At 43.9% G+C, this 26,358-nt stretch overlaps 1 protein-coding gene across 1 annotated transcript; it reads left to right on the top strand.

Moving 5' to 3' along the window:
* The first annotated feature begins 910 nt into the window (after positions 1-910).
* PRMT2 (protein arginine methyltransferase 2) lies at positions 911-25,454 on the top strand. Its single transcript, XM_063099670.1, has 11 exons — positions 911-1,029; positions 2,118-2,216; positions 8,706-8,810; positions 9,488-9,670; positions 13,591-13,752; positions 14,684-14,848; positions 18,416-18,591; positions 21,995-22,124; positions 22,781-22,917; positions 23,946-24,117; positions 24,835-25,454. Exons 2-11 carry the CDS (start codon positions 2,178-2,180, stop codon positions 24,865-24,867), a joined length of 1,302 nt encoding a protein of 433 aa, XP_062955740.1. The 5' UTR covers positions 911-1,029; positions 2,118-2,177; the 3' UTR covers positions 24,868-25,454.
* The last annotated feature ends 904 nt before the right edge of the window (positions 25,455-26,358 follow it).

Raw genomic sequence — 26,358 nt, 5'->3', positions numbered from 1 at the left:
AATGCAGTCACTCATTAAATGTCGCCAAGACAGAACTACGTTGATTATATATGACCTTCCAAGAAATCAGGAGAGAGAAATAGCCAAATCCCCCAGCAGGCCACTTTTAGCCGTTGTAAGGAAGTCCCCTGTGCTTTAACTTTACGGGGAAAGCTAAGTTTAAAATGAGCAGTCTGCTTTTTGTTCTGTTTCTGCTTTCCTTAGCCCTTTTCTTCCTATAAAACCAAACTCCTCTGCTCACTCAAACATTCATTCTGTTTTATAGAATGAGGTGTTGCCCGATTCTAGAGTCACTGATTTAAAAAGCCAGTTAAAGTCTTTAACCTGCGTTTGCTGTTGTGATTTCGAGCTGTGGCAAGCTCACCTCGTCCCCGCGGAGCGCGAGTCCCGGCCGCGCCCACCGAGGCCGCCGTGCAACCCCGAACTCCCTCTTGGCCGCACAGAAGTTCGGTCACTCTGCGTCCCTTTGTCAGGATGAAAGAATGACAAACGGCTCCTACTTCGCAGCTTGGATGGGAAGGTCAACCGAATTCTCACAAGAAAAACACGACAAACGGGGTCCCCCGCCAGGAATCTTAGCCGTTTTGTCGCCCTTCGTGGGTTCCCGCCCCCCAGGCCAGGACGGCCAGGGACCCCACCCGGAGCCCGCCAGAGTCCCTTCCACCTGCCCCTCCCGGAACGTCGAGGCCCAGCCCGGACACCAGGAGGCGCTCGAGCCGGGCGGGAGGTACAGCCCCACGAAGTGCGCCTGCGCAGTGCGCCGGCCCAGGGCGGGGCTGTTTCTGTGGGCGGCCTGTGCGCATCGCGCCTGCGCAAGTCGAGGGCGGCGGTTCTGCAGGAAGCCGGGCGCTCATTGACTGCGCCTGCGCGGGTCGCCGGGCCCTGGGCGGGGCCTTCCCAGTGGACAGTCTGAGAGCACCGCGCCTGCGCGGTTCGAGGGCGGCGGCTCAGGCTCCTGGCAGCGACCGTCCGCCGGCCCCTCCGCGCCGGCGGTGTGGACGCGGCCCTCGGCGGAGACTCCCGGCTGAGGTAGGTTTCCTGCTGGGCAGCGCAGGAGGCCGGGCCGCACGTGAGGCAGGGCATGCCCGGTGAGGGGTCCTCGCCGTGCGTGTGCATCGGTGACGGCCGAGGCCTCCTCCCCCTTCCGGGACCTCCGAGCGGCCTCACGGTCTCCGCCGCGCTGTGGAGACTGAGGGCGGCTCGGCGCGCGCCCCGCCCTTTTCCCGCGCTCCCCAACACGCCCTCCTGGGCACGCCCATCTTTTCACCTCGATATCCATCCTCAGCCACGCCCCTTCGACCTCTCCCTGCTCCTTCCACCCTCGCACCCCGCCCCTTCCCCGGGCCACGCCCTCCAGTGCCGCACCCACTTCTCACCTCACGTTCATCCAGCCACGCCTCTTTCCTCCCAGCCACGCCCCTGTGCCACGCCTCTCCGGTGCCACGCCCCTTCGCCGGGCCAGCCCTCACCCGAGTGCGCGTCTCACTCCTTTCCCTCCCTCCCCCTCCACCTGCTCCTGCTCGCGCCTTAGGTGGGCCCCGAGCTGCGTCTGTTCCGGCCCAAGGTTTTCCAGGGAAAATATAATGTGTGTAAACCAGTATTTGTAACTACAACTATCACAAAAATGAGTATCAGGTCATGATTTAGAAGTGAAGCACGCATTTTAAACAAAAAATTGTGTAACGGAAAAAACATATTCATCCCAAAGCGTAGTCACTGGAAAAATAAGAACGGGGAAGGAGAAGGAAAAGATTCTGAAAGATGCAGACCTTGCTTTTAATTGGAGTTAAAGCTATCAGAGTTCCAAGGAAAGCACTGACATTGATTTATTGTTTTAAATCAACACAGTGATCTAACTGAAACTAAACAGACTTTGGTAGATGAATAAGAATTGCATAGTTAAAAAAACACTGTTTGAAGTTTATGATTTTTAAATGCTTTCAATTGTTTCTGTAAAGAATCGTGATGATAAATTCCATTTTTATACCGTTCTTCACACATCTACATTTTACTTCTATTTGGTAGAGGCCCTTTCTCATGGAACTTAAACATTAAGTGAACTTAATTATCAAGCGATGTAACAAACACTTTGTGTTTCTCCCTCTTTTTAAAAGTAGAAATGGAGGGGAATATGAAATGATAAAAGCAGCAGTTATGAGGCAGATCCTAAGAGAACTATGGCAACATCAGGCGACTGTCCCAGAAGTGAATCACAGGTAATTTCTACTCTCGTATGTAAGAACCTGCTTTTAATGAACATGAGCATTGCAGAGAGTGAAGCCCCAAGTCACAGATGGGATGGAGCTTTGCTTGTACCTCTGGAGGTGGCCACCAACAGTAGGATGCTCAGGTTTAAAGAATGTTGGACCAGAGGAAATGAAGTGTTCATAAAACAATATTCTGAATTGTGCATTGTAAATACTTTTAAGGAAATACTTAGGATGCCTCAGAACATCAAAGTAATCCAGGGTTCCGGTTTTGGTATCTGAACTGGTGAAGCAAGCATATTTTCTTAGCTGTTTAATAAAGTCCCAGGCATAATACCAGCAGAATGTTGAAGGCAGGTTTGACATATTAGAAAAGATTTGTGTATTCATGCTGTTCTGTGTGGAATACACATATGGTTTCATTCAAGTTAGCAGTAAAAAAAAGTCATGTGAAAGACTGAGGAATGTTGATTATGTAAAAGTAATAATCAATACTTTAATAATAAATAAATTTTTAAAAAGAAAGCATTCTTATGTCTTTGATATCAATTTTAACATTTTCTTTTTTTTTCCTTTCATTCTAATGGTCTACTTTAGTTTGGGTTTTTATGTATAGGAATTTATAGTTAGCTTATTTTATTAATCTGTTTCTTAAAATTAATTATGAAATGTTTTAATTCCGTGGACATCTTATTTTTCTTTGGAGAAATTTAAAAAATATTACATTTACAGAATAATATTGGAAACATCAAATACATATTATGCAGAGCTGAAAACTTGTTAACATTTTGTCATAATTGCTTCAGAATATATATAAAAAACACCACCACAATAGTTTGTTCCCCAACTGCAGTCCTATTCCTCTTCCTCTCACTCAAGAACTAGTGTGTCTTATGAATTTGATGTATGCATTTCTGCACCTGCGCCGTTCTTTATACCTTTATACTTTATGTAGACATCCTTGAACAATATATGGTATTGTGTGTGCTTTTTAGAATTTACTCAAGTGGTGTCATACTCTGTCATCTGTAGCTTGCCTTTTTCACTTAATGTTACTTTGGGGGATTTGTCCTTGTTTATGTGTGTGTAGCACTAGTTTAGTCCTACTTACTATAGGATACTCCTGTAGCCCATTCCTTCTGTGAACATATCTCTTTCATAGATATGTAGGTAGATATGTTGTAGTCTTACTGCTATACAGTAGGCATATACCCCATTTTATTTATTACCTTTTGTTGGACACTTAAATTGTTTCCAGTTTTTCTCTATTTCAAACAGTACTGCAGTGAACATCCTTCCCCAAGCCTCCATGCTCTAGGGTATAGTCTCAGTAATGGTACCGCAGGGTGAAAGGGATCGCATAGTTTCAGTTTTACTAGATAATGATCAGTTGTTCTCCCAAATGACTGTACCTGCTGGTTCACAGTTCTGCCAGTAGCCCGTGATAGTGCTCGCTAATGCTTGAGGGCATCAGACTTTGTAATTGTGGTCAGTCTGATGTGCTAGATATGGTATCTTGTTATTTTAATTTTCCTGATTACTTACGAATTATGGTAATATTTCAGTAATACTTGTGTTCATCCTGTTAATAACACCTTCCATTACGGAGGATATGCCTGATACTGGCAATTTATGTTTTATCGCTTTTTTTTTCTTTGATCAGTCTTTTTATGGTTTTATTGATTTTATCTCTTCAAAGAACCAGTTTTGTCTTGTTGATTTTCTTTATTCATTCTATTCTATTTGAGTTTAATTTTCTCTTTTTTTTATAGCCTCTTGAGATGGAAGCTTAGATCATTGATTTTAAATCTTTCTTCTCTAATATATATCTTTAAAGCTATAAATTTTCCTCTAATCACTGCTTTAGCTGCACCTCACACATTTTAATGCATTGTATTTTCATTGTTCAGTTGAAAAATTTTTTAATATATCACCATAGAAATTAGAACTTTGGGCTATTTGGAAGTGTGTTCTTAATTTCAAAACATTGGAGAAATTTTACTTATCTTTTTGTTATTTAATTTTGGTTTGATTACATTTGGTTAGAGAAAATAACACATACTGTATAATTTTAATTCTTTGAAATTTATTTGGGTCTCTTTTATGGCCTGGTCATAGGAACATTCATATGGTGTATGTTCCATGTGTGCTTGCAAAAACTAAGTATTCTGCAGTTGTTGGGTGTAGTGTTCTATAAATGTTGTTAAGGTCAAATGGGTTATTAGTATTCATATCTCTGAAATTTTGTCTATTTGTTCTGTCAATTACTGAGAGATATGTTTAAAACATTTCCTGTTCATCCTGTTAATAACACCTATGAATTTGGGTTTGTCTATTTTTCTGGTTCTGTCACTGGCTTTATATAATTTGAATCCTTATTATTGGGTGCATATGTTTAGGATAGTTTTATTTTCAAGATTAATTGATCTTTTCATTTTTATGAAATCTCTTTATCTGTTCAATACTGCTTGCCTTGCACCTACTTTTTCTTGTAGTAATATAGCTGTACCAGCTTTCTTATGGTTAGTGCTAGCATGGGGGGGGTGTGTGTTATGTGTGTGTGCGTGTGTGTGTGTATGTGTATATGTGTATCTTTTCCCCTCAACTTATCTTAAGTCCCTGTTTTAAATGCTCTTGGGTCTTTTTTTTTTCTGTTAGACAATTTCTGCCCTTTGATTGGAGTATTTAGTCCATTAACATTTAATGTAGTGACTGATAGTTTTCAGTCCAATGTCTTGCTTTTTGTTTTGTGTTTGCTACATTTCTTCTTTATAAATTTGTGCATTTCTGCCCTCTTTTGGATTGATAAAATATTGTCTATAATTCCATGTTATCTATTCTATTGGTATGTTAGCTATACCTTTTTATATTTTTTTAGTTGTTTGCCAAGATACTGTGATATGCATTCTTAACCTGTTCCAGTTTTTTTTTTTTTTGAGCAGTTCACAATGTAAAAATCTCACAAGTTAGTTCCATTTACCAGCTCCCATATTTTTGTGCTATTGTAACATATTTTAATTTCATGTGTTTTAAACCCTGCAATAAATTATTATTGTTGCTTTATAATATCAAAAGTCTTTATTTCTCACATATTTACTTTTTCTGAGGTCTTTCCATTTTTCCTTCATTCTCTGTTCCCATGTAGGATCATTTCCCTTCAATCAACTATTTATTTTTGTATTAGTAGTATAGGTCTGCTGTGCCAAATTATGTCAACCTTGGTTTGAACAAAAATGTGTTTTGCCTATAGTTTTGGAGAATATTTTAGCCTGATACAGAATTTTAAGCTTGGGGGTTTTTTCTTCCAACACTTTAAACATATTACTTCATTGTCTTCTGGCATCCATTGTTTCTGGTGAGAAGTCAGCTGTATTTTACTGTTATTCTACTAAATGTAATGTATTTCCCCCCAACAGGCAACACTGAAGGTTTTCTCTTGCTCTTTTTTTTTTTTTTTTTTGTAAACCAGTGTTCTTTGTATTTATCCTACTTGGGGTTAGTTTAGCTTTTTGAACCTGAGAGTTGATGTATGTCCACCATTACCTCTTCAGTTATTTCTTCTGTCTCATCTTCTCTCTTTTTTGGGACTCCACTTATACATAAGTTAAATTTGTTGTTGTCTCACATATCTCACACTCTATTCTCATTTTTTTCCCCATTCTTTTTCCATTTTGTGCTTCAGTTTGGATAATTTCTATTGATCTGACTTTGAATTTACTGATTCTAAACAAAATAACTTGAAAAACAACATATTTGCAAAAAATGTTTGCCTAAGATCTCAAATAAGGTCTATATTATGTTTTTTTTTTTTTTTTTTTTTTGTCTTTTTCGTGGCCAGCACTCAGCCAGTGAGTGCACTGGCCAGTCCCATATAGGATCCGAACCCGCGGCGGGAGCGTCGCTGCCTGCATTCCCAGCGCTGCACTCTCCCGAGTGCGCCACGGGCTCGGCCCTAAGGTCTATATTATGAAAAGAGTTCTTCCAACCTGATAATCAGAAGACAAATAGCCAAATAGAATAATGGGCAAAATAAATAAATAGGCAGTTTACAGAAGAACAAATCCAAGCAGCCAAAAAACGTGCAAAATCACAATAGTCAGGGTATTGGTATTAAATAACTGTGAGCTACCACTTTACACCATCACCCTAGCAAAACGAAAAGCCAGTAATAATGCCTGTTGCAGCTGAGTATTCATGCATGGGGGACCCCATGCATTGCTAGTGCAGTATGAAGTGTTATGCCTTTTATGGAAAGAATCTGACATATGTTTGAATAAAAAATATGCTTATTTTTCACCCTTGGCAATCTATCCTGTAGAAATAAAATGTCATCACATAAGGATATGTGTGCACAGAATTTTTGTTGCAGCATCATTTATGATGGTAGAATATTGGATATCAAGAGAAAACCTACCAGTAGATATGGCTGAAAAATCAAGCAGAATTTCTACTATGGCATATTGGATAGCCATTGAAAATAATGCAGTTCTAACAGGTGGGGTTTTTTTTTCCACAAGGTATTGTGTGGATAAGAAAAAAGTGCAAAAAAAGTGTTTATGATAGCCTTAATAAAAACAGAAAAACACAAAAAACCCAACCATGTATGAAGAAAGAAAAAAAATCTCCACACTGTGCATGCCTCTGTGTGTGTATGTGTGTGTGTGTGAGAAAGAGAGAGAGAATGTAGGTACATAGATGTTTATATATGACATAAGCATGGAAAAAGTACAGAAGGGTATACACCAGGAGGTTAATGTGGACTACCTAGGGAGGGTGGTGAGGGTGATGGTGTGGGTTGTCCAGGGCCAGGAGGTGGGCAAGCTGAAAGAAAACAATGCTGCTCTGAAACTGGTCACGTCACTGTAACAGGCAGAAGTGCACAGGATGCACATAGGCATTTAGCAAAATAAAAGCTGTGGCCAATAAGTACTTAAAAAACATGTTTAACCACACTAATAATCAAAGAAAGGCAAATGGAAGGAATGAAGAGGTAATTTTACCCATTAGGTTGGCAGAGATTAAAGTGATCAATGTCTATTGTTGGTGAGGATGTAGGAAAATTGGTAGTCCACTCTTACGTGGCCAAGTGCTGCTCTCACCGAGGAGTCTAAGGAACAGCCTTTCTGGAGGGCATTTGATATAAAATCAAAAGTTGTGAAAGTATGCACAGTCTTGGTCCATCAACTTCACATTCAGGAATTTATCCTAAGAAAATTATCAGGGACATACAGAATGATTTATGTTTAAGAAAGTTCATCTTAACACAATTCATAATAGTAAAAGCTGAAAACAATCTAAATGTCAAAAGCTAGGAGATTGGATTAGTAAGTTATGATAATTTGTAGACTGGAATGCTATACAGGTATTAAAAATGTGGTGTTTAGAAGTATGTTTAATAATGAAAAACGTTCAGAATTTCAAAAGTGAAAATCAGGTCACAGCAGTATTGTATGCTCCCAACAGATGCTCTGTATGTATGTGTTGTACATACGTATGCTTTTAAAAGTCTGAAAGGAAGTGCCAGCCCATGGCTCACTTGGGAGAGTGTGGTGCTGATAACACCAAGGCCACGGGTTCGGATCCCTATATAGGGATGGCCGGTTAGCTCACTTGAGAGAGCATGGTGCTGACAACACCAAGTCTAGGGTTAAGATCCCCTTACCGGTCATCTTAAAAATCTGAAAGGATAAATGCCAGTGTGTTAACCATCATTATCTCTGTCAGTGAGTGAGATTACAGGAGGATTTAATTTTTTTCTGTGTACTTCTATGTTTTCACACATTTTAAAAGTGAACATGAATTTCTTTTATGTTAAGGAAAATTTGTTTTAAAATGTATTTATTGGGGCAGGAATGTTTCACTGAATGGGAATGTGTGGTTTGAGGTTCAGCCACCTCTAATGGATGTCTTCCAAGCAAGTTTATTCTAATATAAAGTGGAGATGGGGCAGGGTGCCAGCACTCCTTCCAGGTCCCAGGGCCACCATCTGGGTTCTGGGCAGCAACGGGGTCTGAGCCGAGGCTGCTTAGGCTCCACTGATGTAGTGGAGATTTAAGCCACGTCACCAGCACCAGCCATAGGCCCTTGGCTGTGCCCTGTTGGAGCTCTGGGTCCCCAGCTCTGTCCTCAGGCCTGAAGAGGTCTCCGAGCCCAACTCCTGCAAATAGTTTCTCATGAGATCAATGATCACTTTCAGGAAGCATTGCAGGTGAAGGCTGGGGCTTTGTTGCCACAGAGACGTTAAAGTGCCTCTCACTTGCTTCTTTCTTGACATTCTCGTCAGGATTCTCACAAACCATTTTGTATTAGAGATGTAAAGTAAAGATGAATGAAGGGGATAGCCCTCAATCATGCTAGTAAAGATGACGCAAGTTGTTTGTGTAATAAATATTTGGTCACACAAATCTTCATTTGAAATCATCCTAATAAACTAGCCAAAAAAAGAAAGGAAAAAAAGCTCCATAGTCTTTTCCTTCTGCTTTCCTTGGCTTCGAACAGGAAGAACAGCCTGTCGAGCGCAGTGAAGAAGAGCTCCTCCAGGAGGGGGCTCAGCCAGAGGAGTTCGTGGCCATAGCAGACTACTCCGCCACCGATGAGACCCAGGTAGCATCAAGCTGTCCATGCTTTGTGGATTTCAGCATGTTCAATGGCAAAATTAGGTGTGAGTCTTGCAGAAGTCATACCAAAGTTAAAAGTATTCAGATGTTTAGAGCCACACAAGACCTGCATGCTACCTTCACCTCCCAGCCTAACAAATTCGTACCCCAAGCATGATGTGAATGAGGGTACCTGTTGAGGAGGGGGATTGTCAGCTGGGGAGGAAGCACCTGTTCCACTTCTGCCTGGAAACCTTGATTTAAAACCTACCCTGTTACTGAAAAGTAAGGCTATCAAGTAAAAATACCTGCTTGAATGTGGCTTTCTTTACTTTGTGACAGGAATTTCTCTGAGTAAGCCTCCATTAACAATTGGGTATGGCATAGCTGTTATGGTAAAGAGGCTGTTGAGAAATTCTGTCTTAAGCCATTTGAAAACAGTTGTTCTTTTTAAAAATACCAGTTAAGCTGTGCCCTTCTGTGTGGATGTTCCACAAAATGTCTGAATCCTGGCATCAATTTCATGAGTTGTCAGTTGCTGTGATTACCCCACTGACTCCTTTTTGAAATTGCTGTGGTTTGGTCACCAGTGATGGGGGATTTGTTACTGAGCCACAGTTGAAATACCAATGACTGTTTTTCCTATTGAATTTTAACTGTCATCTTTTTTTTTTTTTTTCCCAGCTCAGTTTTTTGAGAGGAGAAAAAATTCTTATCCTGAGACAAACCACTGCCGATTGGTGGTGGGGTGAACGTGCGGGCTACTGTGGGTACATACCAGCGAACCACGTTGGCAAACATGTGGAGGAGTACGACCCTGAGGACACGTGGCAGGATGAGGAGTACTTTGGCAGCTACGGAACGCTGGTACTGCCTCCCGTTCCCTGTGCAGTCGGATGGGTGGTGGGTTCTTCTCTCTAGTTTCAGGTTCAGACTTTCAGAAATAATTCCTGAGCTGCTGCTACTCGTTATTTAGAGCAGGGCTTGCAAACCTTCTCTCCAGCTTAGCAGGCCACAGGGTCTCTGTTGCAGCATTGTAGCTTGCAAGTAGCTGTGAATGACACACAGAAGTGAGTGTGGTTGTGTTCCAGAAAAACTTTAATTACGAACACTGAAATTCAAATTTCTTATAGTTTTCATGTGTCACAAAATATTTTTTTTCTTTTGATTTTTAAAAACCATTAAAAAATGTGAAGCCATTCTTAGTTGGGGGCCATACAAAGACATGTGGTGAGCTGGCTGTGGCCCCTGATCATAGTGTGCTGTGCCCTGGGTTAGAGCTGTTTGAGCAATGGGGTGATGAGCTTCTCTATTTAACAAAAGTAAATAAATTTTACTTTAAAATAAAAATAGAAAAAAATTCTATAAATCAATGAACAGTAATACCTCTAAACATCCAGCTTATTAGTTTTTCTCCCCACTGTGGAGAAAGGTCTGTAATCCTATGGCCCAGTGAACAACCCTCGTTCACATTTTAAAGCTGCATAGAGACAGTTACTTGCAGGACGAATATTAGGAAGATAATGTTGAGTGAAAGAAGGAAGATGTCAAAGAACATATAACATTTGATTCGGTTATATAAAGTTAAAAAGCAACATTAAAAGTTATTGTTTGTGAATGTACACATAAGTGAGGAGACTCTACCACTTATGTGTACATTCATAAACGATACCTTTTAATAGGTAGGGAGATGGCTCACTTGAGAATTGGGGAAGGAAGTTACCTGTAAGAGGGAGAGTCTGTGATTGGCATGGCCGGGATGAAAAGGTGGGGTGCTGGCAGAGTTCTACTGTAGGTTACACAAGTGTTTGCTATATATTTGATAAATTGTACAGATACTTTTTAATGCACTTTTTTTAAGTATGCCATATTTCACAATTAAAAATGTTGAATGAAAAATCCCTGACGTATATACAGTCATGTGTTGCTTAATGGTGGGGACATGTTCTGATGTGCGTTGTAGTGTGGATGTCATAATGTGTGCTTGCAAGAGCCTAGATGGTCTGGCTCACCTAGGCTGCGTGGTACAGCCACCATAATCTTATGGGACCACTGTCACATATGGGTCCTTTGTTGATGGGAGCGTCGCTATGCAGTGCATGACTGCGGATAGTTAGAGCTTTCAGTCCATTAAGGAAAGATATACAGTGGAAAGCCAGGGTCTGCCTCCTGCTCTGCACTTCGCCAACCCAAAGATAGCCACCGCCCACTGAGGTTTCTTTCGGTAGTAGTGTCTGTGCTGATACCACATCTGAGCTACACTTATTTTTGAAAATTTATAGAAAAGTAATCGTTCCACACACACAGGTCTACACCTTGCTCTTTTCACATGGCTGTATTATTTTGAAGATCTCCGCATATTGACACTTGCAATTCTTTATAACAGCTGCTGAGTATTATGTTGTTTCAGAAGAATTATATTGACATATAGTGATTATTTAGCAGTTTTTTGTCATCGCGAATAATGCTGTAATGGATTCCTACAAAAATCCTGTTAAACTTTTGCTAGACTTTCCTAGGATAAATTTCTGGAGGAGGGGTGTGTGTGTGTACTTTTTACTTTGGTAGGTCTTGCCAATTTGCCCTCTAGAAAGATTTGCTAATTATATACTGTCATAGTCCATTTGTGCTGCTAACAAAACCTGAGACTGGGTAAGTTATAAAGAATGGAAATTTATTTTTTACTGTCTGGAGGCTGGAAGTCCAAGATCAAGGCTCTAGCATTGGTGTCTGGTGAGGGCTGCTCTCTGCTTCCAGGATGGTGCCGTGATGCTGTGTCCTCACATGGTGGAAGGGAAGAGTGGGCTCCCTTCCACCTCAAGCTCTTTCATAAGGGTGCTAATCCCATTCAGGATGGCTCCACCCTCGTAACTTAATCACCTCCCAAAGGTCACACCTCCCAGTACCACGGTATCAGCAGTTAAGTTTCAACATAAGCATTTGCAGGGACATTGAGACCACAGCATACACCACTTTCTTTTAGAAATGTTATGATATTTTAAACAATGAAATATTTAAATCCCCATCTGGTATTTACTTGTTGTAAAGAATAAGGTAAAATTCTGCCTTAATTTCCCCACACAAATATCCAGCTATCCCAGCATCAGTTATTGGACAACTCTTCTTTTCCCGCTGCTATGAAATGCCACATTTACCATACGTCTCATGGGTCTTTTTCTGGAATCTCTGTGCTGTTTCATTGATTTGTTTATCTTCTGCAGTTCACAACTCTTTTTATTATTGTAGCTTTGTAAGATCTGTGAGAGCAAAGTCTCTAGCAATTCTGTTTTTTAGCATTTTCCTGGCTAGCCTTGGGTGTTTATTGTTTTGAAACTAATTTTATTATTATTTTGTTATACTCCCCTCCCCAAGCCAAATTGGTTGACCTTTTAGTTGGTACTGCATGGAATGTTTATGTTAATTTAGGGAGATGTGACATCTTCATAATAGGCTCTCACCCTCCCCATTACTAAAGTCTTGTTTTATGTATCCCAAAGTTTTAAGGTTTTATCTCACAGGATTGTGTATCTTCCTTGTTAAGTGACTAGATATTTTTTATTATTATTGTTGTAAGTGGTTGCGTGAAGTGTTCTATAAATACCAATTAGATTAAGCTGGTGGATAGTGCTGCTTAGGTCTTCTGTGGCCTTACTGATTTTCTGTCTGCTTCTGTCAGTTACTGAGAGGAGGGTGTGTGAAATCTCTGACCGTAATGTGAGTATGTCTATTTCTTGCATTTCTATTGGCTTTGGCTCTTTGTAATTTGGAGCTGTTACTAGGTACAAGAATAGTCAGAATTATGATGTCCTCTTGATGAACTGATTCCTGTGTATTATGAACTGACCCTCTTTAGCTCTGGGAATGCTCTTTGATCTGAAATGCGCTTTGTCTGATGTTAATGCAGCCACTCCATATTTCCTGCAGTTAATATAAGCGTGCTGTGCCTTCTCCATCCTTCTGCTGCTGACCTAGTTCTGTCTTTGTATTGAAAGTGGATTGCTGTAGGCAGGATGGTGGTAATTCTCTGTCCACAGACAGCCTCCTTCTGTCTGTCCCTCTGTTTTTCATTCTGTGGTGTCTTGTGAGGAGCCATGCTAGGTCGGGAAGGCCCCATCCAGACCCCCTGTGTGTGCCCCAGGGTCTGGGCGGCCGTCCTAGACTGTGCTCCACCTGCCACTTGTCTTTCTCAGTGATGCTGTTTGTCATCTGGGGAGCAGGTGCAGCTGTGCCGGCAGCTGGGGCTCTGACCACTGTCTGTGGCTTTGTTGGCCTGAATGAGCCCTGAATGAGCCCTTCCTGTCTTGGTGGGGATTGGCTGGTCCTCATGTGGAGTCCTAGGGTTTGAGGTGTTTTGCCCCCTCAGGACATGGCTGGGGGCTTCATGTTCAGCCCTGAGGGTCTGTGGGGCTGTCACCTTCTCCCTGAACTGCAGCTTCTGAACTCCCCAAGCAAACGAGGGGAAAACTTACCCAGGCATGAGTAGTCAGTGGGCAGGGTCTGTGCCTCTACCCAGGTGGTTCATACCTGCTGCTCTGCCCACCTGGCTCTTGGAGAAGTGCAAGGAGAAGCTGCAGGTTATGCTGTTCTGAGCTGGAAGTATTCCAGAAACTTCCCTTTCATCCCACTGTCCACTTTCATTTTAACTGTTGACATATTTTGGTCTTGTTTGTTGCTCCTATTTTTAGGTGTGGGATGGGGGTGTTTGTTGGCTATAGTCCTCCATCTCAGACCAGAGCTTGCACAGCTCCAGATCCCAGGCAGTGATTCTTAATGTGTGTTTCCTCTAGAAACTTCACTTGGAGATGTTGGCAGACCAGCCACGAACGACTAAGTACCACAACGTTATCCTGCAGAATAAAGATTCCTTGAAGGATAAAGTCATCCTGGACGTTGGCTGTGGAACCGGGATCATCAGTCTCTTCTGCGCACATTATGCACAGCCCAAAGCGGTGAGTGGGAAGTGCGAGCGGGTGAGTGGGTGACTTCTGTGCTGAGGCTGATGGCAGTCAGAGGTGGCCTCTGCGGGTTCTGGCTTGCAGCTGTCATGCTGGCAGGGACTCACTGATGGACGGTCTGTGAATTGTCCCTCTGCTCAACGGTTGGTCCTGGTGAATGTCTGGTGTTAGCGAAACAGGCAGCCTGTACGAGCCGCAGGCCGAGCCGTGAGAGGCTGTGACACGGGCTCGATGCTTCACAAGCGGTGTGGAGTGGAACAGGACGGAGCAGAAAATATCTGAGTGAGGTGCTTGTGGTTGGAGATGTTTTGTGGGACATTTACTGTGGTTAAATAAAGAAGCAGGAGCATTCACGTGTCTGTGTGTGGCCGCGTGTGGATGACCTGCCAGGCTGCTTGCTCCATGGCACGCTCCTTCCTCTCCCCTACATGGCACATCTGGATGAAACCCTGGCTTCCAGGTGGAAAGTGCAGTGCTGTGGCCGCCTGAGTACTGGGGTACCTTCCTCCTGACCCTCCTCTGAGAACCCAGATTTGAAGTCGTCACATAGGCCACAGACGCACTTATGTCCAGCTGTCTACTCGGGTGCTGAGAGCCTGCTGTGTGGGTTGTGGCTTGTGTTTGCTGCATGTTTGGAAGCCGGGCCTGGGCAGCGTGAGGCTCTATCCACCTACAGCCCTGTGTCTGCATTTTGTGCAGGAGGTGGAGGGAGGTGGTAGGAGGTGGTAGGATTGGGGACAGCTCCTTTCCCAGCACTGTCTAAGGGTGCAGAGCTGTGCTGCACTTCTTGCCGTGTCCAGAATCCTGCTTCCTTCTGCCATTGACTGTTTTTTCTGATTTCTTGTTCTGGTGAGGAACAGAGTGGATGGTATAGGCTGCTGCATAGGATTGGGACATGCACTGACGGGGCTCCCACCGCTGGCAGGTATATGCCGTGGAGGCCAGCGAGATGGCACAGCACACGGGGCAGCTGGTCCTGCAGAACGGCTTCGCAGACACCATCACCGTGTTTCAGCAGAAGGTGGAGGACGTGGTGCTGCCCGAGAAGGTGGACGTGCTGGTGTCTGAGTGGATGGGGACCTGCCTGCTGGTAAGGGTGGGATATGCTGTTGGCAGCAGGGACTGCGGGGCTTCTGAACCCAGAACAGCTGGTTCCATCTCAGCAATCTTCAAAAGTCATGATTAATTTTGATTTTTTCCCTAAGGTGAGATGTAATTAATTTCTCATGTGAACATTGGCTCATTGTCTTTTTAGGTGATTAAAAAAAAGCCTTTATGAGGAATTTAAATCAGAGTTACTATAACTTTCTCATGAGTGATTTACATAAACTGTGTTCTCCTCTGGAACCTGCAGGCATCCAGTGCTGAACGCAGAAGCCTTTTCTTTGATGCCAGCAGAGCCCTGTTCTTCTCACTGGCCTGGTTTCCTCTCTTCACTTGCCTGGCCCCAGGGATGGCATGAAACCAGATTTAGCTAGTGAAACCCAGTGAGCGTGTGGCCTTCCCCAGGTCCCTCTTTCCCTGAGTCTCACATGAAGTGGAAGTGGATGGTTTTCTGGTTCTTCATTGATACTCCCATGCAGCACCTTGTCACAAATGCTGTCAGCTTAGCGGGAAAGTGACAGGTGGTTGGACATTGTCTTCCCAGCCCTGTTCTCAGGGAGGAACACCTGGACTCAGCATCTCAGGACACCAGACATTACAGTGAAACATCCCAACCTGAAATTTAGTCTCTGTGTAAAAATTCAGAAAAATAACATCTGGGTGAAGGGGAGCAGAATAGGACTGATGTTTGCAGCAAAACATCCTGTTTAAATAATAAACAAGAGACTCTTGAGCCCCTAGTGCTTATCGATTGCAAAGATTGAGGGAGACGACAGCAGGTGACATTGGCCTTGAGCCCTGTTGAAAATATCTCGTCAGAAGATAAGTTCTAGTGATGTAAAGTGGAAACAGCAATTAAAGAAACAATACCGTTTATAGTAGCTCCAAAAATATGAAATACTTAGAAATCTAACAAAGCATGTACATCTTGCATGTTGAAAATTATAAGATGCTGGTGAAGAAATCACAGAGGACTTGAATAAATGGAGAGATGTACAGTGTTCGTAGACTGGAAGGCTCAATCTAATAAAGATGCCTGTTCTCCTTAAATTGATCTGTAGACTTAATACAATTCCAATCAAAATCCAAGCAGCTTTTTTTGGTAGATATAGACAAGCTTATTCAAAAATTTATATGGAGTGTAAAGGAGCTAGAATAACTGATACAGTTTTTAAAAAGAAGAATAAAGTTGGAGGAATCACACTACTTGATTTTAAAGCTATAGTGATCAGGACAGTGTAGTATTGGTGAAGGGACGGACACATAAGTCAGTGGAGCAGAGTAGAGAAATAGGTTTCTACAATGGAGAAAAGAGTCTTTTCAGCAAGTGATACTGGAATAGTTGGCATTCATAACCCCAAAAAAGAACCTCACCCTAACCTCACCCCTCATATAAAACTTAACTCAAAATTGATCACAGATCTAAGAGTGTAAAATATAAAACTATAAAACTTTTTTAATTTTTGGGGAGCGGCTGCCTGGTACGGGAATCCAAACCCTGGACTTTGGTGTTGTCAACATGGTGCTCCAACCAACTGAGCTAATCAGCCAGCCTAAAACTTTTAGAATAAATCATAGGAGAAAATATTCATGACCTGGAGTTAGGCAAAGAGTTTTTAAGTGTGACTCCAAAAGAAAAAGTTTATAGTTTAGATTTCATCAAAACTAAAAATGTCTGCTGCAAAAGACAGTGTTGAGAGAATGACAAGATGAGCTGAGATTAGGAGAAAATATTGCAAGTCACATATCCAGTGTGTGTCCCGAATATACAAAGAACTCTCAAAACTCTCCAGGGAGAAAACAGTCCAATCAAAAGATGAGCAACAGGCTGATCAGACATTTCACCCCAGAGTGGGCGCACAGACAGCACACGCACACACAGAGATGCTCAACATTGTGAGCCTTCAGGGATTTCACATTAAAACCACAGTGAGATATCATTCACACTTAGTGAAAGATGGCTAAAATTTAAAAAAATACTGGCAGTAATACCAAGTGCTGGCAAGGATGCGGAGCAACTAAGCTTCATCCGTTGCTGGTGGGAATGCGCCACTCTGGAAAAGTTTGGCAACTTATTACAAAGTTGTACAAACACAAACACTCACTGTATGACCCCACAGTCCCACTCCTGGTGTTTACCCTGCAGAAGTACAAGCTATTTTCACACAAAACCCTGCACATGAATGATTATACTAGCTGTATTTAGAATTGCCAAAAAAAACCCAAAACAAAACTGGAAACAACCCAAGTGTCCTTGAGCAGGTTAGTCAATAAACTGGTGCATGCATACAGTGGAACACTGCTGAGCAATGGAGAGGAGCAAACTGTCGAAACACAGTAGCGTGAGTAAACCCTAGATGTTACACTGAGTGAAGAAGTCAGTCTTGAAAGCTTTCATACTGCCTGATTCTATTTATACGGCATTCTTGAAAAGACAGAGCCAGAGGGATGGAGACCAGATGAGTGGTTTCCAGGGGTGAGTGTGGGGGAGGATGGGGCCATCCACAGGGGCATGAGCGTTAGGGTGGTGGTGCTGACTATGGTTGTGGGCACACGGATGGATGCATGTGCTGGGGCTCACAGGCTGCACAACAAGAAAGTTCAGTTTTACTGTATGATAACTGAAAAAATAATACTAGAAAATTGTGTGTGTGTGTGTGTGCGTGCGCATGCGTGCGTGTGTGTGTGTGTGTAGAAGTACTGGAACGTAAACCACAGAGTGACAGCAGTGGTCCTCCTGGGTACTGTGTTTACTTGTGACTTTTAGTTTGTGCTTTTCTTAGTTTTCTGAATTTTTCATACCGAACATGTATTCTATGTTAAACCTGCTTGAGATTATTTAAGGGAAGCAAGGCCCTCTGTCATTCCCATCAACTACAGGATGAGGAGCAAGTTCTGCAGGTGGATCTGAGGGCCCAGCCCCCACTCCCTAGTGCTCCTTCTCCTTTCTGCATTGGAAGCAAGTTCTGTTCACACAGAAAAGCTGGCCTCTCACTGCCAGCTCCCCATGTGCCCAGTCGTAGATGCGAGGTGTTCTGAGGGATGTGGGTGGGAGGAGGAGCAGCCACTCTTGTAACTTAAGTGCCACGCGAACGACGTGGCACACCTGCTGGACTTCAGGATTGTTAAGGAGTGATTTCAGTCAACTTAAAGGGTTGTGAAAATTCTGAGACTACCCAGACCAAATTGATTTCATTTAATAGTTAGAACCCTGCAGCACTTAGGGGCCCTTTCAAAATCTAAAAGTTAGTAACTCCTGAGTAGCTTAGATTGGGCCAGAGTGAAGATTTCTCCTGGCCTTTAGCCACGTTCCAGTTCTTAATTCTAGTGGGGAATGGTGTGACTTAAACCCAGGCTCTGATACAAATGGCAACCAGGAATGTGTGGGTATAAAAGAAATCCCACAAAACATTCTCATGCCCAGTAACATTCTTGAGTCTAAAACTGTGAAACCCTCCGACTGACTGTAACATTTTGAGTGTAGCGTGGAGAGGTCTGTGCAGATGCGGGGGCTCAGGGCCATGTCTCCTGCGTGTGTCTCCCTCCTGTTCAGTTCGAATTCATGATCGAGTCCATTCTGTACGCCCGGGATGCCTGGCTGAAGGAGGATGGGATCATATGGCCAACCACTGCTGCACTGCACCTTGTGCCCTGCAGCGCAGACAAGGACTACCACAGCAAGGTGCTCTTCTGGGACAACGCCTATGAGTTCAACCTCAGTGCGCTGAAGTAAGTGTTTACCGCCAGATGGGTGCTGTCCTGGGGGCCTCCCCGTGGTCGATGGTCTGCAGGTGGCCGCGATCTGGGCTCTGGCTGGGGGCCTGGAGACCTCACGTGAATGCTGCCTTTGTGTTTCCGTGAATCTCTCTGCCCCGTCCTCAGAAGGTAATCCTGTTAATCATCTGTGGAAATGTAGGCATTCTTTTTTTCGTTGTTGCTTGTTTGTTTTTTTAATTTGATGTTTAAGGGGATTGCAACCCTCGGCACAGTGTGGTCTGCACCACGCTCAGCCATTGAGCGCACTGGCCATCCCTATATAGGATCCGAACCCGTGGCCTCGGCGCTACCAGCACCGCACTCTCCCGAGTGAGCCACGGGGCCAGCCCGAAATGTAGGCATTCTTGTTTGAGGAAAATTGTTCCCTATGCACCTAGTGACATGGAATGACTGTGGGAATCTGGCTGAGATTTTCCCACCATCCCCCCTCTTCGTTGCCCTGCCCCCCTGGCTCAGTTCCTAGTGGGTGAGATGGTTGTTGCAGGGGAGCCCTGTGATGTATTCCCACCAGGCCCCCTCCTGCTCCTGAGGGAAGATATTGGGTGAGAAGAGCTCGGGGAGAAAGCCCCACTGTGAAAACTGCAGGTGCTCCCAAGACAGAATAACTGCTCTGTGTTGTAGGACATGCCGGGAAGCTAGCTAATCCAAGCTCACCATAGGCCTCAGAACTTTTCTACTTCTGATGCCGTTGAACTGATAACAGATGTGATGGGAATTGTATTGTATCTTGCAGTCTAAGTTCCCTAATATAATGGGAAAAAGAAGGTTATGTTTAAAAAGGAGGCCTTTAAAAATGTGTGGGCTGTTAAAACACAAATGTGTCTTCCCATTGAGTGCTATATGTTTTTAATGGGGATCAGAAAATGTGCTAGTGGTACTATTCCTGGTGTTTTACAGACAGAGCAATACTCCAAAATAGTGACCTCCTGGTTTTGACCATATGGACGTATTTGTACAGTCAAGCTTCAGCTTTTAACATAAAATGATTTCCTGATAAGGCCTTCACCTTTTAAATATTGCCTGTTCTGAGAAGAATGATTAAGTGGGTTGCTTCACCCTCTGAGAGTGCTGTAGAAATGAAGCAGGGAAAACCCACATCAGCCCTGGAAATTAGGGAAGGGGCCTCTTATTGGCCAGAAGGGACAGGAAACTTGTGGTTTATTCAGTGAGGCTGGACTCCTGCTGATACACACAGGCCAGGAGTTGGTGGCAAGGCATGGGGTCTTTGTGCCTTTTATATTTTTATTAAAAAATTCAAAAAAAAAAGAAAATGTAAAGATACGAAGTCTTTCTCAGTTAATATATGGAATCATTGTAGCCTCAGTCAGAATCCCAATGGGAATAGAGAGGAAAGTTCCCTTACAAAGTGGTTCTATAGTTCATCTAGGAAGAAATAGGTGAGAAGGGCCAGGAAAGTTTTGAAAAGGACAATGAGGAGATACTTATGTTACAGGGTAGTAAAATCTATCATAGAGTGGAGCAATTAAAACAGTGTGGTACTATAGCAAGAAAAGGCAGAGGATGGGACAGGACACATTGCACGGAACAGAACGTTTCTGCACATGAGGGTGAGGGCTGTCAGCAGATTATCCTGGGACAGCCCATTAGCCCTTTGGAGAAAATTTCTTCTCTTATGCCATACATTAAAACTTAATTCTGTGTAGATTTAAGAATTCTGTGTTAAAACATAAAACATCAACATCAGCTTCAGGAATCTGAGGGGGCCTGTGTGTCAGATCTTAGGTGGAAAAGAGGACATTAGCACAAGTGAAGAATGAAATAGACACTGGATTAGAGTTTATAAGACTTGACAGGCTGTGTGCAGAAGCCAGTTGAGCACGATTATAAGAGGCAGAAACTAATTAGAGAAAGTTACTTGCTGACAGATCTTAGAGTCAATTAGAAAAGATGAATATCCACATGACATGACAGCCACATCGCTGGAACAGGCAAGTCACACAAAGTAAAACTACCAATAAATGTTTTAAAAATTACACTTTTAGTAATTTAAATGAAAATGGAACCAAATGCTGTTTTTGCCCACTAGATGAGCAAAAATTAAATTGAAATAGTAGTTGGGGCTTGACCGGTGGCAGCAGAGGTGCTATGTGCACCTCCTGTGACCTGGTGGGAGAGGGATGAGCTGGAGATCGTGGGTGCCTGGCCTTAGAGATTGGCACTGGTATATACCCTGCAGTCACTGCCACAGCCTCCCCCCGAGAGGTCATGGTGTTGTGGTTTGCTCGTGTACACAAAAAATTCTGCAAACAGATGGCTATCTATAGGAACATGGTTAAATTGCTGTATATACCTCTGATGGAGTACAGTGCAGCTGTCTAAAAAAAAACCATGGATTTTTAGGAATATTGTAGAATATATATATGGAGAGAGAATAAATTAGAAAGCATTTAAGTGATACTAAAACTGGCAGGACAAACAGTTTATACAGAATGGCTCCTATTTTGCATAAATAAACATATGTCTGGGGGAGAAAAATAACATATAAAAATGCTAAGGCAGGAATATAGGGAATTAAAATTTTTTCTTTATACTTGTCTATTTTTTACTTTCCTATAAATTCATAATTATGTTATCAGAAAATATTTAGAAATACGTACATGTAATAGAATCTGTATTAAAACATTTACTTTTATTTGCTACTTCAGAAGTTACTGTTGTGCTTAATTTTTTTGGCATTTCTGTGGTAAATAATTGATGTCCTTCTGGCAGGTACCAGTGCAGGGAGTGAAGTAGGTTAGCAAACAGGATGGTGTGCAGAGGGGCCATGCAGGGGCCAGGTAGAAGGTCCAGTGATCTGATTCTGTGTTGGATTTGCACAGCAGCAGCAGTGCAAGAATTTCTCCTGAGATTCAGGCTCCAGGGGGCCTCTTTGGTTCTGCTGACTCATTGCATTTTGTGTGGAGTGACCTACAGCAGGAATATCTTTTATTTGCTATGTAACAGATGACCCACAAAAGGTATTCTGAAATAAAATCGATTCTAAAACTAAAGAAGACATTCTGCAGCCCCCATCTCTTCTAGGTTATGTGGGTGAGTGTTGGTTTCCGTGTGCTCAGATCCATGTGAATGGGACATGACTGGAAGCCCCAGTTACTCACACTGTCCGGGTGCTGTCCAGGAGCAGGCTCTGGATGGCTGCAGCCTCCAGGGAAGGAGGGACCCAGGCTGCTCTCAGGCTGAGCTCATCTGCAGAGCTGCCTCAGCCATCAGGGCTGCAGGCAGTGGTTTAGAATTCCTTCCAATACAGAAGAGAAAAAGCACTACTCTCACATGTGTTTTAGAGCCTAAGATGTTTGAAATGACATTGAGCAATTATTTTGACCTTTTCTCCTAGATCTTTAGCAATTAAGGAGTTTTTTTCAAAGCCCAAGTATAACCACATTTTGAAACCAGAAGACTGTCTCTCTGAACCATGCACTATATTACAGTTGGACATGAGAACTGTGCAAATCTCTGATCTAGAGGTGAGAAAAAGGTGAACTGCTTCCTTCTTACCCTGAATGATCGATGCCTGTAAAACACTGAGGACTGGGTCTGGAATATCACAAACCTTCAGTGAGTGCTGGAGGTCTGTGTGTGTGACTATTTTATTATGCAAATAAGTGAATTTATAAGCTTTTTGCTATTGGTTTTTCCCATTCTTTTTTCTTTTTTTGTTCTATTCTGATTTTGTCTTTCATATATTTTTCATCATTTTCTTTATAGTTAATGTCTTTAGCATATTGAATTATTTTTAGATTTATGTTTAATATTCTCACCATCTTCAAGATACAATAAATTATATTCCATTTCACCATGGTAATTGAATTAAAGTTTTTCAAGTGTTTTAACGCCATTGATGACAAAATTCTTGGCAATCTTTCCTGTGATTGCGCGGCCCGGGCAGTGGATGGCGGGCGCCCAGCACAGAGAGCATCCCGCGGGGATTTGGGGGCAAAAGTTGGACAGATGAAACCAGTTGCTTGAAATGTCCTCTGGTCGTCTGCAGCATCCGACTTTGCTATGCAAGTGTAGGAGCTGCTGTCCCTAGAGGGGACTTTGTGAGGCACGTGGTGGCACCTCCCCAGGGGCTGGGGGCGGGGCGCCGGCTGTGTCCAGCCTTTCCATTTTTCGCTTGCAGACCCTGCGGGGTGACCTGCGCTTCGACATCCGGAAGGCGGGCACGCTGCACGGCTTCACGGCCTGGTTCAGCGTGCACTTCCAGAGCCTGCAGGAGGGCCAGCCGCAGCAGGTGCTCAGCACGGGCCCCTTCCACCCGTGAGTGCCAGCGGGGACGCGGGGGGTGGCGCGGGCGGTCCCTGTGCCCCTGGCAGGAGCCTCAGGCCGTGCATGGCGGTGAGGCCGGGGCTCACCCCTGCCGCCTGCCTCGGGCTTCCCAGCCGTGGGGACCCGGGAGGAGCAGACCCCGGGCTGCTGGGGGACGGCTTCGTCTTCTCCCTACGTCCCATGAGCTGACACAGAAACAACTGACAGAACCTTGGGGGCTCCCACCTGCACCCAGACTTGCTTTGGAGGTGGTTGAGTCTCCCGACGCGTTTGCTATCCAGCAGCTCTTCATGGGGGGTGGAGGGGACACGGTCCTGACGCCCTTCCCCAGGGGGCTGTCTTTGTTCCCTTTTCAGTAACCGCCCCTGTTAACTCCCCAGCGTCAGGGTCAGTACGGTTGCAGAAGTGCCCGGGCTGGATCTGTTCCCAGAGTGCCCCGTGGTGGCCGCAGGGATCCCCGTCCCCAGGGGGTGCTGCTGTCACCTGGCAGAGGTGGGGGTTTCCCCCCACTCACGTCAATGTAGCTGGTGAGGGGCAGGGCACAGAGCAGCAGAATGGCAGGCTAAAAGCAAGGCCAGAGAACAGGGACCCCACCCCACAAAGTGGCTGAGGACTTGGCCAGAGTCAGGGGCGATGAAGGGACAGGATGTTAGGAGCAGGCACACCAGGCGCTTAGTGTGGGCAGGTGGACCCCGGCGAGGGGCCTGGGGAGTCAGGCACCGCTCGGGGACCCTGCCTATGGCCCGGGCTCCCCCCAAGATCCCCTGAGACCGCTGGGCCATCCAGGGTGGGCTGCTCTCACCACCTCCTGGATTCAGAGCAGTGTCCAGGAGAAACGTCCTTACTGTTGTGTCTGGAGTCAGCGGTGGTGCCTCGTTGTAACTGCTCCCAGTATGTCCCATAAAGACCATTTAGATCATACGTCCCATAAATTAATCTGAAAAGTCAAGCTTGGGTTTCCAGGCTCCCAGGGAGGACTGTAGGCTGCCCGAGGCTCACGGCACTGCCCTGTCTTACAGCACCACACACTGGAAGCAGACACTGTTTATGATGGATGACCCAGTCCCTGTCCACACAGGAGATGTGGTCACAGGTTCAGTTGTGTTGCAGAGAAATCCAGTATGGAGAAGGCACATGTCGGTTGCTCTGAGCTGGGCTGTCACTTCCAGACAGGACCCCACATCTCAAAAAGTAAGATACTGGATTGTAAAATTACGTCTTGTGGATGCTGGTCCTGGGGAGACGGGCAAATGCTTGTGCATGCCGGGGCCCAGGCTCTGCAGCTCATGCCTTTTTTGCATCATTTTATTTAATCCTCACACAGGAAGTGAATGCTGTTATTAGCTGCTTTTCACATTTTACAGAATAGGAAATGGAGGGTTCAGAGAGGGAAGTCATTTCCTGGGATGACACAGCTGGTCTCCTGCTGTGTCCAGAAGAGAAGAGATAGCCGAGCTAGCTGTGCATCCTCAACCCAGACCCTGCGGCTTCTCGATAGTTAGCCCAGAGGTGCGGTGTGGCGTGGGTGTGCTCACTGGACAATCCTTGATTCCACACGTGAAACAATGTGTGGAGAGCACCGAGCGGGCCGGGGCTGTCGGAGGTTGGCGGGGAGGTTCTCACCTCAGCTTTGTCTCAGAGGCTGCTGAGAATGCACTTCTCTTGTCTGGATTGAGGGTTAATGTGGGAAAGAAAAGCAAAATAATCAATGCTTGCCCTTTGTTTTTTAATACCTGTTTTGTGCTTTGCTTTGTGATAATTTTATGTTAAAAGTTTAAAGGTTTGTCATTTAAAAAATATTCTGCACCTAAATGCCATTCTCTTGTACAATATTAAATTAGTAGAAGATACTACCTTAATCAAACAGAAACAATTTACTATTCGAATGATTTGTTTTATTTCTTTCAGGTTGGAGAAAAAGTCTTTCCGATCTGGAGATAACAGAGACGTTCCATTTGGGAGGTGGTGTGTGTACCTTGCAGGAGGAACACAGTGAATCAAGATGCACCTGGCTGCTCCCATCCACTCCACACTGCCCCTCCCCGCCTGGCCAGCGACGACAGGCTCTTTCACAGACAAATGCGCTTGGGCTGGCAGGAGCTGCATTGCCACCCTCACTGCCCAGTGTCTGCCCATAGAAGTAGGCTGTGTTTTCCTGGTGTTCACCCCGTGGTTCCCACAGTGCCAACCCGTGGGTAGGTCGTGGTTCAGTGTTTCCAAACTAGGTCTAGTTCTGAACTCCTAGGATGCACGTGTATCAGCCTGTGTTCCCCTGTGACAGTGACTGTTCATGCATCATGTATTAGTGGTGTCCTTGCTGCTGTCGGCTTGCCCACTCAACATGCAGGATGTAGCACTGCACCACACTGTGCAGGTAGTGTGTAGGGCGCTGAGCTGCTCCAACCTGGAGTCCGGGCTGCAAGTGGCGGTGCATGTGATGAGCTCTGCATGGGATAGTACAGTTGTGTCGATGTCTTTCAAATAAATTATGTGGTAGCACTTAGTACATGCTCAATAAATATTTTTTACTGAACATATGTTTCTGTATATCCTATTTCTATGCGTATACATTATTTTTTACAAGCATGGCATCATACTATATGCATTATTTTGTAACCTTTTCAGTATTATGAAGAAACTTCCATGCAAGTTGATACATGTCCATGGTTTTTTTGTTTGTATTGTTTTAATTTTTAGTAAAATATTACTGAAGTATAAAGTATGTACTGAAAATTGCCCTAGTCATGAGTGTATAGATAGGTGAAATTTCACAAACTGGACACATGTAACCAGCACTCAAGCTGAGACATGTCAACCTGTGGGAAACCCCTAAACACCCCCTCTGCTCAGCACTCACCCTCTTGGGATAGTGCCCTGACTGTGGCACTACAGATTACTTTTGTGCAGTCTTGGACATTATATGAATGGAATTATACAGTGTGTGTTCTTTTGTGTCTGCCTTCTTTAGTTCAACATCATGTGTATGAGTTGTGGGCAGTGTGGTTTACTTTCTTATCATTGTACATTATTCTTCTGTGTGAATGAACTGTAGTTTATGCTTTATTCCACTATTGGTGGACATTTAGTTGTTCCCAGTGTTTTTTTTTTTTTTTTTTTTTTTTTTATTTTTATTTTTTTATTTTTTATTTTTTATTATTATTATTATTTTTTTTTTTAAATTTTATTTTGTCGATATACATTGTAGCTGATTAATGCTCCCCATCACCAAAACCTCCCTCCCTCCCCCCTACCCCCCAGTGTTTAGTTATTATGATTAGTGACAGTGTGAACATTTCTGTCTTTTGGTGCATGTAGGTACAAATTTCTGTTGTGTATACACTGTACCAAATAATAACAGGTTTCCAAAGTCAAGGAGTCATATCCTACCAGCTGTGCATGAGAATTGTGATGTGTTCCCGTCAACACTGAATA

The sequence above is a fragment of the Cynocephalus volans genome, chromosome 1 (genome assembly GCF_027409185.1).
Source record: "Cynocephalus volans isolate mCynVol1 chromosome 1, mCynVol1.pri, whole genome shotgun sequence".
Classification (NCBI taxonomy): Eukaryota; Metazoa; Chordata; class Mammalia; order Dermoptera; family Cynocephalidae; genus Cynocephalus; species Cynocephalus volans.
Note: the sequence above shows the minus strand (reverse complement) of the source record. Positions and strands in the feature narration are given on the sequence as shown.

Bases quoted from the DNA above. Each gene is read 5' to 3' on its own strand.
- PRMT2 (XM_063099670.1), top strand. From the start codon at position 2,178: ATGGCAACATCAGGCGACTGTCCCAGAAGTGAATCACAG. The intron at 14,849-18,415 runs GTAAGGGTGGGA...CCTCCTGTTCAG, and splicing joins GGATGGGGACCTGCCTGCTG to TTCGAATTCATGATCGAGTC. The intron at 22,125-22,780 runs GTGAGAAAAAGG...TTTCGCTTGCAG, and splicing joins TGCAAATCTCTGATCTAGAG to ACCCTGCGGGGTGACCTGCG.